The 14,297-nt window shown below is 42.5% G+C and overlaps 1 protein-coding gene across 8 annotated transcripts in view; it reads left to right on the top strand.

The window, feature by feature from the left end:
- Positions 1–13,810, top strand: part of kidins220b (kinase D-interacting substrate 220b) — a 42,927-nt gene extending 29,117 nt beyond the window's left edge. For 5 of the 8 annotated variants that reach the window (XM_014204842.3, XM_014204840.3, XM_014204841.3 and 2 more), the window contains exons 24-30: positions 930–1,108; positions 1,525–1,754; positions 5,605–5,730; positions 7,647–7,784; positions 7,869–7,967; positions 9,219–9,449; positions 11,239–13,810. In XM_014204842.3, the coding sequence (XP_014060317.2) occupies positions 930–1,108; positions 1,525–1,754; positions 5,605–5,730; positions 7,647–7,784; positions 7,869–7,967; positions 9,219–9,449; positions 11,239–12,432 (2,197 nt within the window). In that variant the 3' untranslated portion in view covers positions 12,433–13,810. The remainder of the gene's footprint in view (positions 1–929; positions 1,109–1,524; positions 1,755–5,604; positions 5,731–7,646; positions 7,785–7,868; positions 7,968–9,218; positions 9,450–11,238) is intronic. The other 3 variants (XM_045720734.2, XM_014204845.3, XM_014204844.3) reach the window with 1 other exon arrangement.
- Positions 13,811–14,297: the final 487 nt, after the last annotated feature.

Below are 14,297 nucleotides of genomic sequence, written 5' to 3'. Positions count from 1 at the left end.
GAACGCGTCTCCTTCCTGAGCGGTAGGATGGGTGCGTGGTCCCATGGTGTTTATACTTGCGTACTATTGTTTGTACAGATGAATGTGGTACCTTCAGGCGTTTGGAAATTGCTCCCAAGGATGAACCAGACTTGTGGAGGTCTACAATTTGCTTTCTGAGGTCTTGGCTGATTTCTTTTGATTTCCCCGTGATGTCAAGCAAAGAGGCACTGAGTTTGAAGGTAGACCTTGAAATACATCCACAGGTACACCTCCAATTGACTCAAATTATGTCAATTAGCCTATCAGAAGTTTCTAAAGCCATGACTTCATTTTCTGGAATTTTCCAAGCTGTTTAAAGGCAGTCAACTTAGTGTATGTAAACTTCTGAGCCACTGGAATTGTGATACACTGAGTTATAAGTGAAATAATCTGTCTGTAAACAATTGTTGGAAAAATTACTTGTGTCATGCACAAAGTAGATGTCCTAACCGACCAAAACTATAGTTTGTTAACAAGAAATTTGTGGAGTAGTTGAAAAACGAGTTTTAATGACTCCAACCTAAGTGTATGTAAACTTCCGACTTCAACTGTATATTCCATTAAAAAAAAACTTCCTTCATTGTCACTTGAAATACTATTTTATGTCTGTTTTATCCATGAAGCTCACAGAATTCTTATTTTTTCTTATTTTTAAAAGGATATTATTTTCCTCATTGCAATTTCATTTCCCATAACCTCCATTGAAATTACATTTTTTGGATAAAGATATATTTTATGTTTTATCTAAGGCTTTTGTGGGTAAGCTTCATAAAAGTATGCCAAACAAACGAAGCAGCCTTTCAGTTTAGAATAGCTATAGGTCTTTCCTCATCTGTTTTGACATGACGTCAATCTAACCAACATGGGTTTGTAATGGCTTTTTCAATGTTTGTCTCTGGTGTTTTTAGGATCTCCAAAAACATTCCCACCACAAAAGATGTGGAGCCCCTGTTGGAGATTGACGGGGATGTGCGTAGCTTCGAGGTGTTCCTCTCCTCCCGTACCCCGGTCCTCAACTCGCGTGACATGAAAACTTTCCTACCCTGCACCGTCAACCTCGACCCCAAACTACGAGAGATCATCGCAGGTGAGTGAAAGTCATAGAGGTACTATAGTTTGTTTCAGGTTTGTTTTCAGGGCATTTCAGATGTAAGCCTGTTCATAAGTAATAAAACTACTTTGCAAATGTACTTATTAGTCGATTTACAACATCTGAGTTTTACGAAAACTTTTTCTGTCTGCGTCTCTCTCTCTCTCTCTTTCTCTCTCTTTCTGACGTGCATGCCGCAGGTGAAGGGGAGCCTAGCTAGCTGTGTCTGTGTGTCAAATAATTTGAGTTCCACACAATTGTTTGTAGACATGACGTAGGCAACCTGAATACAACAGTTGACTTTTGGATTTTTTTTCTGAACGAGACTGGAAGAGTTAAAAGATTTTTTTTTTTACTACTTTTAATTTCACATTTCTCTTTGCCTGTATCTTTCCCTCTTCTCCCCCCCCCAGACGTGCGTGCTGCCAGGGAGCAGATGAGCATCGGAGCGGTGACCTATCCCAGCCTGCCCTTGCAGGAGGCCGCTCCCCGTCCCACCTCCGTCTACAGCCAGCAGTCAGGCATGTCCGCCTACTCCCCCTCCTTCAACGGGCCCTTCAACCCGCCAGGGGTGGTGTCCCCACCGCCACGTAGCAGCTACTACAGTGGCATAGCTGGCCCCCAGCACCCCTTCTACAACAGGGTGAGTGTATAGGCAAGAACACCACCATGTCGTCAACATCATGGTCCTTTCATTTCCAGGACTCTGAGAAGGGCCTGGTTCCAAACGGAATGACCAAAGCTTCAGTTGTAGACTCTGACTCTAGGCCTATATCGTGTCCAGTGTTTCCCCTGCTGCTAAATCGTCGCCGAGTTTCTTGTGGAAGAATGGTGTCGCATCCCCCCGATACAGTTCCCGACACTTGTAGAATCTATGCCAAGGTGTATTGGAGCTATTCTCGCTCATGTGGGCCCAACGCCCTATTAAGACACTATATGTTGGTGTTTCCTTTATTTTGGCAGCTACGTGTATGCGTACGCTAAAAGGCAGTAACGTTATGCTAGCTATATCATTTTTGGGGTTAATATAGAATTGGCTGGTGACGTCATTGACATCAAGAGATACTATTGAACTGTCCTTGATTTTCAGATGCGTTTTAAAGGATAAGAATATAATTAAATGTTCATGCATTTTGGAGTAGAATGTCCTGTAGCCCCTTTACACTCATACCCATATATGGGTTCAAAATGGCAGATTGGTGCACTGATAAGTAGGGCCCTATAAAGTCAGTTGTATTTTTTGCTTGATTCTGTTTAGTTTTTCTATAATAGTTTTTTTATCCGTTTAGTTTTTCCTGGTTTCGTTTTCCCCTGTATATTCCGTTTTTCGCTCTCAAAATAACAATTTTTAATAGATAAACAACAAAATTGGATGTTCTAAGTCCACAAGAATGCTTAAACCACATCAGAAGGCCACTTTTTGAGGTCTGGGGAAAATTATAGAATTTTGGGTGTAGCTACCCTTTAATTCTAATGTCACCAAGCAAGAGGCTGTTTATCTATGTTTTTGTAGCGCACATGTGATGTTAGAGTTTGCAAAAGAAATACCCACTGGATAGATGCAAATAATCATGATATCATTCTGCCAGGTAAACATAGGCTACTTTGTAGTTAACATTTAAGTGAGAATGTTTTTTGGGGAAGCCTTTCCATCTACCAGAAGACTTGTCATTAGCATCATTGCGATAGGCTACACAAAGTGGTAGATGTGCGCAACACACAGATGGGGAATTCTTGTTGCTTTATCAGAAAGTTGCAGGAAATACGAATCACTGATACATTCTGTTCATGTCCTATGATAAACTTGGGAAAATGAAATAATTTCCTACTAAATTCAATACCATTTTGAATATTGTTGAATTCCGTTTAAATGTCTGGATTCATGAATCTGTCCGCGTTTACCGCATCACGGAATTTACAGGGCCTTAGATAAGTGCCTAAATTGGAACGCAGCTGCACAGTAACAATATTTGACTGACAAGACGTTCTGAACTTGAGCACTGCGTGCAACAAGAAGTTGCCCCCATCCCTCCTGCTAATTGGGCAACTTTTGCTAATTATTTGTTGTCTGAGTGAGGGAAATGCTGTAAATTAAGATGACACGTGATGGCCTCTGCAACAAAGCAAAGGGCTTCGAACCTCAACCCATGATTTTGCCTACATTTCCCACCACCCTTCCAATCATTTTTATGTTATCGTCCCCCTTCTCACTTTGCGGGACACTTTTGGTATATAATTTACAGAGCTGTCATGTTATTTATAGTTTTGTAATGTTTCAGTTATCTGCAATGTAACATACACACGGTGCCTTCAGGAAGTATTTATACCCCTTGACTTATTCCACATTTTGTTGTTACAACCTGAATTCAAAATAAATTATATATATATATTTTCTCTCACCCATCTACACACACTACCCCAATAATGACAAAGTGAAAACATGTTTTTAGAAATTTTGCAAATATATTGAAAATTAAATACAGAAATATCCCTGAGTTGGCAGCGATTACAGCTGTAAGTCTTTTTGGGTAAGTCTCGTGGTGCAGTGGTCTAAGACCCTGCATCGCAGTGTTAGCTGTGCCACTAGAGATTCTGTGTTCGAGTCCAGGCTCTGTCACAGCCGGCCGCGACCGGGAGACCCATGGGTGGCGCACAATTGGCCCAGCGTCGTCCGGGTTAGGGGAGGGTTGGGCCGGCAGGGATATCCTTATCCCATCGCACACTAGCGACTCCTGTGGCTGGCCGGGCGCAATGCACTCTGACACGGTCGCCAGGTGTACGGTGTTTCCTCCGACACATTGGTTTGGCTGGCTTCCGGGTTAAGTGGGCATTGTGTGAAGAAGCAGTGCGGCTTGATTGAGTTGTGTTTCAGAGGACGCACGGCTCTCGACCTTCGCCTCTCCCGAGTCCGTACAGGAGTTGCAGCGATGAGACAAGACTTTAACTACCAATTGGACACCACAAAATTGGGGAGAAAAAGGGGTAAAAAAACAAAAACAGGGCTTCGCACACCTGGATTGTACAATATTTGCACATTATTCTTAAAATAAATATTCAAGCTCTGTCAAGTTGTTGAGCATTGCTAGACAGCCATTTTCAAGTCTTGCCATAGATTTTCGAGCCGATTTAAGTCCAAACTGTAACTAGGCCGAACATTGGATGTTGTCTTTGTAAGCAACTTCACTTTATATTTGGTCTTGTGTTTTGGGTTATTGTCCTGTTGAGTGGTGAATTTGTCTCCCAGTGTCTGTTGGAAAGCAGACTGAACTAGGTTTTCCTATATGATTTTTGCCTGGGCTCAGCTCTAATCCGTATCTTTTTATCCTAAAGATAAAAAAAAAACTCTCTAGTCCTAGCTGATGACAGGCATACCCATGCAGCCATCCATGCAGCCGCCACCATGCTTGAAAATATGAAGAGTGGTACTCAATTGATGTGTTGTTGAATTTGCCCTAAACATAACGCTTTATATTTAGGGCATAATGTTCATTTTTCTAAATTTCTTGCAGTATGACTTTAGTGCCTTGATGCAAACATGGAATATTTTTAAGCAATGGATGAGTCTGCCTCAGTTTTACTTTAGTGCCTTAATGAAAACAGGATGCATGTTTTGGAATAGTTTTATTCTGTACAGGCTTCCTTCTTTTCACTCTGTCAATTAGGTTAGTATTGTAGAGTAACTACAATGTTGTTGATCCATCCTCAGTTTTCTCCAATCAGAGCCATTCAACTCTAACTGTTTTAAAGTCACCATTGGCCTCATGGTGAAATCCGTGAGCAGTTTCCTTCCTCTCCGGCAACTGAGTTAGGAAGGACGCCTGTATCTTTGTAGTTGCTGGGTGTATTAATACAACATCCAAAGTGTAATTAATAATTTCACCATACTCAAAGGGATATTCAATGTCTGCTTTTTTTTTATTTTTACCCATCTACCAATATGTGCCCTTTGCGAGGCATTGGAAAATCTCCCTGGTCTTTGCGGTTGAACCTGTTTGAAATGTTTGTGGTACAGAAATTTGTTAGTCATTAAAAAATCATGTTGAACACTGTTATTGCAGACAGAGTCCATATAACCTTGTTAAGCACATTTTTACTCCTGAACTTATTTAGGCTTGCCATGACAATGTGGTTGAATACTTATTGACTCAAGACATTTCAGTTTTAAATTTTTTATTAATTTGTAAAAAAATTGAAAAACATAATTCCACTTTGACATTGTGCTGTATTGTGTGTAGGCCCAACATCCAGGTTGTAGAACAACAAAATGTAGAACAAGTCAAGGGGTGTGAATGCTTTCTGAAGTCACTACATGCATACATAGTGTATTTCACTTGCTGTGAATGTATTTAATTTGCCTGTTTTCATTTAATTCTATTTGCCTCAGTCTATATCTCATATCTCATCATCAGACACCTTTTAAGTGTTGTTTTTATTTGATTTTACCCCATGTTAAACGTGTTTCCTATCTCCCTGGTATTCCCCCCTCCCTCCAGCCATATTTCCCCCATCATGTTTACCAGCTGCCACGCCAGTATGTGGGCACTTTCCCTGTTCATGCACCTCCACCACGTCCATTCCCACTTAAAAGTGGCTTTCCCCGGGATCCGAGCAGTGGACACGTAAGTATTAGCCAGTACGTCATAGTGCATAGATAGAAGTAGTGCATCTAGAATGGCATCTCTGGATGTATAAACATGTATGTTTTAATTAGCTTCTACATGCTTGTTTGAACCTTCTGATTCAGATTGTTTAAACATTAGAACATTCTGATCGGATTCTACATTTAACACCTTTGTCATTTAGCAGACGCTCTTATCCATAGCGACTTACAGTTAGTGCATTCATCTTAAGATAGCTAGGTGAGACGACAACATAGCACAGTCGTGGGAAGTACATTTTTCCTCAATAAAGAAGTTATGAGCAAAGTCAGTGCTAGTAGATTCTAAGAGAGAAGTTAATTTCACAAGAAACACGTCCTTCTTTTACAAAAACACGCTGCTTTCTTTCTTCGTCATACACCCCCCCCCCCCCCCCCCCCACACACACAAACACAGAAACACAATGACCTCGCTGCATCAGACTGTCCTAAAAACCACTGAACCCTGCAGATATCACACATTTTTCTCATCATGATGAAGACATGCTTTCTCTCGCTCCACTCTTTCTTTGTATTTCTGTCTCTCTCCCTCTCTCTCTACTCTCTTTCTTTGTATTTCTGTCTCTCTCCACTCTTTCTTTGTATTTCTCTCTCCCTCTCTCAATCCACTCTCTTTCTCTCTCTTTCTCTCTATTTCCTGTCTTGAAGATGTCTACCTCCTTAGTTTTTTCTCCTCTACAACGATGATGTTGTCATCTGTATGTAACCTGGGTTAATAGCTATTTGATGGACGTTAGAAGTCCGAATACAATTTCTCCCTTTTCAAGTTATTATGTATTTCACTATTGTAGTATGCTCTGCCAGTCTGGGTAAAAATGGAATAACATAGAATGAAATAAAATAGAGTTCCATGCTGAAACTCCGTTCAAACCTGCAAAGGTAAAGGCATGGTATAGGGGAGAGGAACATGAAGAGAACGTAGGCCACATAAACCCTTAGTAGGTACAGTATGAGACAAATATAATATCTGATCTATAATGGGTTGTTGATGAGAGTGGCGTTATCCTAGGGTGAGTATGGCATGGTACAGTATGGCAATGGGCTGTAGACTATGGGTTATTAGACGTTGTCACGGCATTAGGCCCAGACCAAACGTCAGTGAGTGGATGAGAGAATACAGTATGGTAAAACACCTTGGATGTTATCTGTGAGGAGGAAATGACATCACTTCCTGTTATCTGTAAAGTAGTACTACTACTAGGTTACTCACTAACGCAAGAGTTAGACCATAGAAATAGAATCACTATAACAGATATCCCCTCAGATCATTGAATTTACTTGAATGAGGATGTCCGATATAGTGATTATATTTCTTTGAGTTAGATATATGACACCACACACCTCACCAAAGATGAATGGAGAAAATATTACTGGTAAGTGATACACATCTAGCGCTAGATTGCTGTGATGCTAGTATGGATAGAACGCACACAGCAATAAAATGGTGCATGACTATTATTTATTCAAACAGGTTAGTTTCAGGTCTTTATGAAACCACAGGCAATGCCACTGACTGAGTAGAATGGCTGTCTTCATAGGACATGTCGACTTTGATGAGGTGCGAGAGGTGGGAGTGTGTGAGGGTTTGTGGTAAGGAGAGGACTTAAGCTAATGTTTGAAATGCTTATAGAGACTGTAAAAGTGACTAAATCAAACATGTTACACATCTACAATGTATCTTACAAGGTTCCAAACCGTTTAATTGTAAATAGGTCTTAAGCAGTTTTGCTATATTAAGGACAGAAGCACTATGAGCAGATCAAATATTTCACTAGTCAGCGGCCTTGTAGTGTTCAGTATCTACATCAGTTAGCATCCTAACAACAATAATCCTGTCATTGACAATGTGTTCTGGACCTGGTTGTGTGTGTGTGTCAGGGTTCTGCCTCTGTGGTGTCGGCCACCCCGGTCATCCTCCTGAGCTCCATGAACACAGACGCAGTGTGTGAGCGCGTCAAACAGATCGAGGGCATCGACCAGAGCATGCTGGTCCAATACACAGCCACCATTAAGAAGGTGAGCTTGAGAGAGAGAGAGAGAGAGAGGGGTATTTCTGACATCCCCCCCATTAACCATCTCTCCATTGCTTCTCTCCCTCAGGCTAATGTGAACGGCAGAGTTCTGACCCAGTGCAACATCGATGAACTGAAGAATGAGATGAAAATGAACTTTGGAGACTGGCAGCTCTTCAGAGGAACGGTGAGTACTTTGGTTCTAACTTTGCTCTTACCTGTTTCTTTTTATTGTGTAGTGTATTTACCATCAGCTTTAACAGTGGACACTGCTGTTACAGTATGGTTCTTAACTCAGTAGGGTGTCTGCCCAAAATGCGCTTTGGTGATGAAATTTCACCTCCTTATGTTATAAAATACATTTTTACAAAGACAAATATTATTCATGTTCTGAATCGTTCAATGGGGTCTTTCTCTAACAAATCATTAACATTATGTCCAAAGAGTTGGATTTCATACCTAATACATCCTATGATAAGCACCGAGCTCTGTTGACATAGCTGTGCAGGTTTCTTGTAACAACTTTTGTCACTTTTACATTTTGTGGTCGTTGTCTTCAAAGTTGTTTCTGCGGATCACAAAACGCAAAATTAGCATGACACGAGCTGAATTAAATGTAAAAGGCTTTGAAAATAAAAAGCTTATACAGATGTAGGATCTTAATTTGAGCCAGTTTGCGACAGAAGGAACATAATCCTGCAGCAACAGGAAATGTGAATTATTATGTGGATCATAATTCATTTACATTTTTTGTAGGGGTTAATACATTCTTCGTTAGGGCAAATCAAGTCTGACATTTTAAAGTGGAAATTACAAACTTTAGAAGTCTTTTTAAACCTTGAGTACACTACAAGATTGCATTTCCGGCTGGGCGGGAAAATTGTCAGCGACAAAAGAGAGATCAAATTAAGATCCTACATCTGTAAATTCAGTGCTCCATTGACATTTCACAGCGATATGTTTGTTTTTGTGAGAAATATTTGAAAAATAACAGGAATTTCCAATTACATATGAAAAGCATATGCTAAAATATGAAAATATTACATGTCACGTTTCAAAATCAATATCCATCTTACCTCTATATTGTATAATGTCCTGCAATTCAATACAAAAAGATAACGAGTTCAACAGCAAAGTGAGCCTGTCAGGTAGCCAGTAGCCTTAATTCTTGCACAGAATCCAGCCTAGCTGACATGATGCAATTTTCCAGATTTTTGACCACACTTATTCTCTGGCCTCCATTGATTTAGTCACTATAATTCTGGGCATTCTACAAGGGTAAAAACTCCAATAACTTTTTAAAAGATTACTAGAGACATGAGGTTTGGTTTTCTTAAAGGGTTATAATTTTAGCCATTGGTCAAAAGATGTGTTTTTGATTGTACACACTAAACCCAGTCATCTGTAGTCCTCCTCCTTCATCTTCTTCTTCTTCTAGGTGTTGGAGATGCGTCACGTGGAGAGCCAGGTGCTTCATGAGGAGGCTCCCAGCGAGATGGGCAGCAGTGTGGCGGGCCACGGGGAACCGAGGCGCCAGGTCGCCCCGCCCCAAGCTAGTGCTGTCAACCTCGACGCCAACTCACCAATGTACAGCTTCAACCTGAGCTTTGAGGAACTAAGCAACGTGGGACTGGATGAGCCTCCCAGGCACAGCAATAACACATGGATGGTGAGTGACTGGTGGTATTTTCCATTGTAGAGAGGTCTATATTGCATCATTATATTACATTGACAGAAAGACTGGTATTGAATAACTATATGTACAGAACCATGATTTAAGCCATTGACCTGTATGTAAACCAAATGATAGCACATTTGCCTTCATGTACACTACCGGTCAAAAGTTTTAGAACACCTACTCATCATGGGTTTTTCTTTATTTTTACTATTATCTACTTTGTAGAATAATAGTGAAGACATCAAAACTATGACATAACACGTATGGAATCATGTAATAACCAAATAAGTGTTAAATAAATCAAAATATATTTGAGATCCTTCAAATAGCCACCCTTTGCCTTGATTACAGCTTTGCACACTCTTGGCATTCTCTCAACCAGCTTCACCTGGAATCCTTTTCCAACATTCTTGAAGGAGTTCTCACATATGCTGAGCACTTTTTGGCTGCTTTTCCTTCACTGTGCAGTCCAACTCATCCCAAACCATCTCAATTTGGTTGAGGTCGGGTAAGTGTGGAGGCCAGGTCATCTGATCCAGCACTCCAGCACTCTCCTTCTTGGTCAAATAGCCCTTACACAGCCTGGAGGTGTGTTGGGTCATTGTCCTGTTGAAAATCAAATGTCCCACTAAGCCCAAACCAGATGGGATGGCGTATCGCTGCAGAATGCTGTGGTAGCCATGCTGGTTAAATGTGCCATGAATTCTAAATAAATCACAGACCGTGTCACCAGCAAAGCACTGTCACACCATAACACCTCCTCCATGCTTTACGGTAGAAAATACAAATGCGGAGATCATCCTTTCACTCACACCGTGTCTCTCAAAGACAAGGCGGTTGGAACCAAAAATCTCACATTTGGACCAAAGGACAAATTTCCACTGGTCTAATGTCCATTGCTCGTGTTTCTTGGCCCAAGCAAGTCTCTTCTTATTATTGGTGTCCTTTAGTAGTGGTTTCTTTGCAGCAATTCGATCATGAAGGCCTGATTCACGCAGTCTCCTCTGAACAGTTGATGTTGAGATATGTCTTTTGCTTTAACTTTGTAAAGAATTTATTTGGACTGCAATTTCTGAGGCTGGTAACTCTAATGAACTTATCTCTGGATCTTCCATTCCTTTGGCGGTCATCATGAGAGCCAGTTTCATTATTGTGCTTGATGGTTTTTGCGACTACACTTCAAGAAACTTTCTAAATTCTTGAAATGTTCCATATTGACTGACCTTCATGTCTTAAAGTAATGATGGACTGTCGTTTCTCTTTGCTTATTTGTTCTCACCATAATATGGACTTGGTCTTTTACCAAATAGGGGTATCTTCTGTATACCACCCCTACCTTGTCACAACACAACTGAATGGCTCAAATGCATTAAGAATGAAATTCCACAAATTAACTTTTAAGAAGGCACACCTGTTAATTGAAATGCATTCCAGGTGACTACCTCATGAAGCTGGTTGAGAGAATGCCAAGAGTGTGCAAAGCTGTCATCAATGCAAAGGGTGGCTATTTGAAGAATCTCAAATATAAAATATATTTACATTTGTTTAACACTTATTTGGTTACTACATGATTCCATATATGTTATTTCATAGCTTTGATGTCATTACTATTATTCTACAATGTAGAAAATAGTAAAAATAGAGAAAAACCCTTGAATGAGTAGGTGTTCTAAAACTTTTGAACAGTAGTGTATACTTAGACCACAGATCTAGGCCCTCCTCAGTCTTTCAATGTCTTACTCTATTAAATGTAATGTTCCATAACCTCCCCTCTCCCCAGGCCCCGACCCACCGCACCCCCAGCATGTCCAGCCTCAACTCCCCGGAGTCGTCCAACGACATCGTCAAGCTGACGGAAAAGCAGCAATCCGAGTACCGCAACGCCTACCAGGAGTACATCGCCCAGATGGCCACGCTGGAGGTGGGCGGAGGCGGGGGAGAGAAGCCCGTCCAGCCCCACCCCAACCAGTTCATGACCTCCTCCAGCTCCGAAGATAAGACCAAGGACAAGGCTACCGCCAAGGGAAGCACCACCAAGCCCCCCACTGTAGACGCCCCAGACTTCACCAATGCTGAAGCCCCCCTGGACCCCATCACAGAGGAAGATGAGAAGCAGGACCCCCATGGCTCCTCTAAAACCCTGCTGGGCCGCAAGACCTCCGGATGCAGCGACAGGGGGAGCGGACTGTTTCTGGGAGCCGCCGATCTCAAGTTGAAGGCCACCGGCGGGCTGCGTTACCAGAAGCTGACCAGCGACGACGAGGATTCAGAGAACTCCGACACTCCTCTCCTGGGCGACGGGAAGAAGCCCGGTGAAACCAAAGCATCCTCCTGCAGCAGCTCTCTGGCCCTGGCTAAGGGGAAAGAATATCTCTCCGATGCCATGCTGGATAAGAAGGATTCATCGGACTCTGGCATGCGGTCTAATGAGAGCTCCCCCAACCACTCTCTTCAGGACGAGGAGGCCGACCTTTCCCAGCTGGAAAGGGCCAACCTCATCGACCTGGACCAGGAGGAGAGCCAGAGCCTGGCAGCCAGGAAGAGGGGTCTGCCCAGCAGCCTGAGTGGTCTCCAGGACCCGGCCGTGGCCCGCATGTCCATCTGCTCCGAGGACCAGTGCAGCCTGCTGGCCAGCAGCCCCGAAGAGAGCTGGCCCTCGTCCAAGAGCTACAACCTGAACCGCACGCCCAGCAACACCACCCTCAACAACAACACCAACGCCCAGCAGCAGCGTTGCCCAGGGCAGAGTGCTCCGGTGGGGTCGACCGACACTACCTGCTCCACCCCTACCTCCTCCTCCACCAGCGAGATCATCATCTCCCCGGGTTCCGGCACCACCAAGTCCGGGCCGCACAACGAGAACGTGCGCGTGGTGCACCTGAAGCGGGGGCTGAACCCCGGGGATCCCCCAGAGATCACCAGCGTGTCCTCTGACAGCGTCACCTTCGGAGAGGAGCGCGAGAGCATCCTGTGAGCCTCCCCTCCCACATCGTACCCAGGAGGGAGACCCCTGGAGAGCACTCTGTCAGTAAATCTTTGGTGTGGTAGTCTGAACAAAGCATGAGTAGCAAGGTACCGTAGCTAGCTAAATGGGTAGATAAATTAAGATTTTTAGGGCTATATGTTCCTAGGTGTGTGCTACGTAGATAGCCTCGTTAAACCGGCCTGATTCTGCGTGCTCACATTCTGTTTTACTTCAGTGAAATAGAAGGAGAGCGCAGCGGTCGGTCTGGTTTCACGAGGCTACTATGTACTGAAGAGGCAGCGCACTGTTGTATTGTGTATTTTCATCATGTGAAGTGACCCATACTAACTATCTTGGTAGTTAGTTACTTACAGTATAATTGACAACTGTCTGTGAATTGTCCTGCACTAGAGCAAGCATTTTAAGCTTGAGTGCCAGTCTGTTTGTGCTATCAGGCCAACTTCTTGTCACTCATTGTCATGCCAAGGGATTGACAATGAGCAATGGAGTTGGCAAGAGCACAAATCTATCCGGGACCAGTCTAGGAGCATGTGCCAACAGTATTATTCTTAGCTGCTGCTCCCTGTGTGTGTCAACTAGTGATGTATGGAGCTTGTGGGTTCTGTACAATAAAACATCGATGAAGAATAAATGCAAATGAACACGTGAGCCAATTGAACAAAAGTGTATGTAGGATCTGTCTTTGCCGTGTCTCAGCAAATGTCATGGAGGAGACTCAACTGAACTGTTCTGCAATGTTGCTATAGCCACAGGACTTTTAACTATGGTTGCATCCCAAATGGCACCCTATTCCCTATAAAGTGCACTACATTTGACCAGTGCTATGGGCCCTCCTTACAACACTAACAAACATTTGAGGAGAAAAGGGAGGGGACGTTGACACTAATATGTGACAAGTGGTTTTAAGAAAAACATTTAGAACGAGAAGTATGTTCAGAAAAGTTCAGTTGCATTCGCCATGTGATAAATTGGACTGTATGTACGCTTCTTTGTAATGAACAGTGGTTGTAAAATCATTTTGGTTTATTAAATGTTGTCATGGTCTGTCTCGTCCCGTAACACTAGTACTACGTATCCAATGCCATTGAAATATACATTTGATGGCATCGGATTCACAAATCTGGCTACAGATGACCCGTGCGATGCATATGCAAATTAGTTTGACGTCTGTGCAAATGTCAGAGTGCCCTCCTATGTGTATGTGTAGCATGCACTGTGATGTTCTATGGTGTATTTTACCCAGTCTGATGATAACCGTGTCGGAGAAAAAAATAAAATAAAATAGGGGATTCTATCTATAAAGGAAAATAAGTGAATTTTGCCGTCAGACATTAATCGGACTGAAAAATAAAATCTGGATGCCGTATACAGAGTCTGACCTCTTGTTTGTTCCCACGTAGGCGTGTTGGAAATGATATGTATGGACCGGTATGTTTTCTCATATAGCAGTTTCTTCTTAATGTCCACCAGCAGGAGGCGTGCTCCACCCATGCAAAAATAGTAGTAAGCATCTTAATATGTAATAATATAATATGCAATTTTATCCAAAGCAACTTACAGTCATGGTGCATAAGTTATTTATGTATGGGTTGTCCCGGGAATCAAACCCACTTTCCTGGCATTGAAAGCGTCATGCTCTACCAACTGAGCTACAGAGAACCATCAGTGACTAGATGGGCACCAGCACACCATCCTGGATAACTGGATAAGATTAGTAACTGCAATACATTGAGCCTTGTTATGTGGTCTTCCTAATGATAGTCTGAATCTTTCAGATACATTTAAAAGCAAGTTAAATGGAATGCAGTTCCACCATCCTTCGATGTAAGAGAAAGTCCAGTGACAATGTTGAA

This window comes from Salmo salar, chromosome 06, assembly GCF_965601325.2.
Source record: "Salmo salar chromosome 06, fSalSal1, whole genome shotgun sequence".
Taxonomy (NCBI): Eukaryota; Metazoa; Chordata; class Actinopteri; order Salmoniformes; family Salmonidae; genus Salmo; species Salmo salar.
The sequence above is the reverse complement of the archived record's forward strand: the minus strand, read 5'-3'. Positions and strand labels throughout refer to the sequence as shown.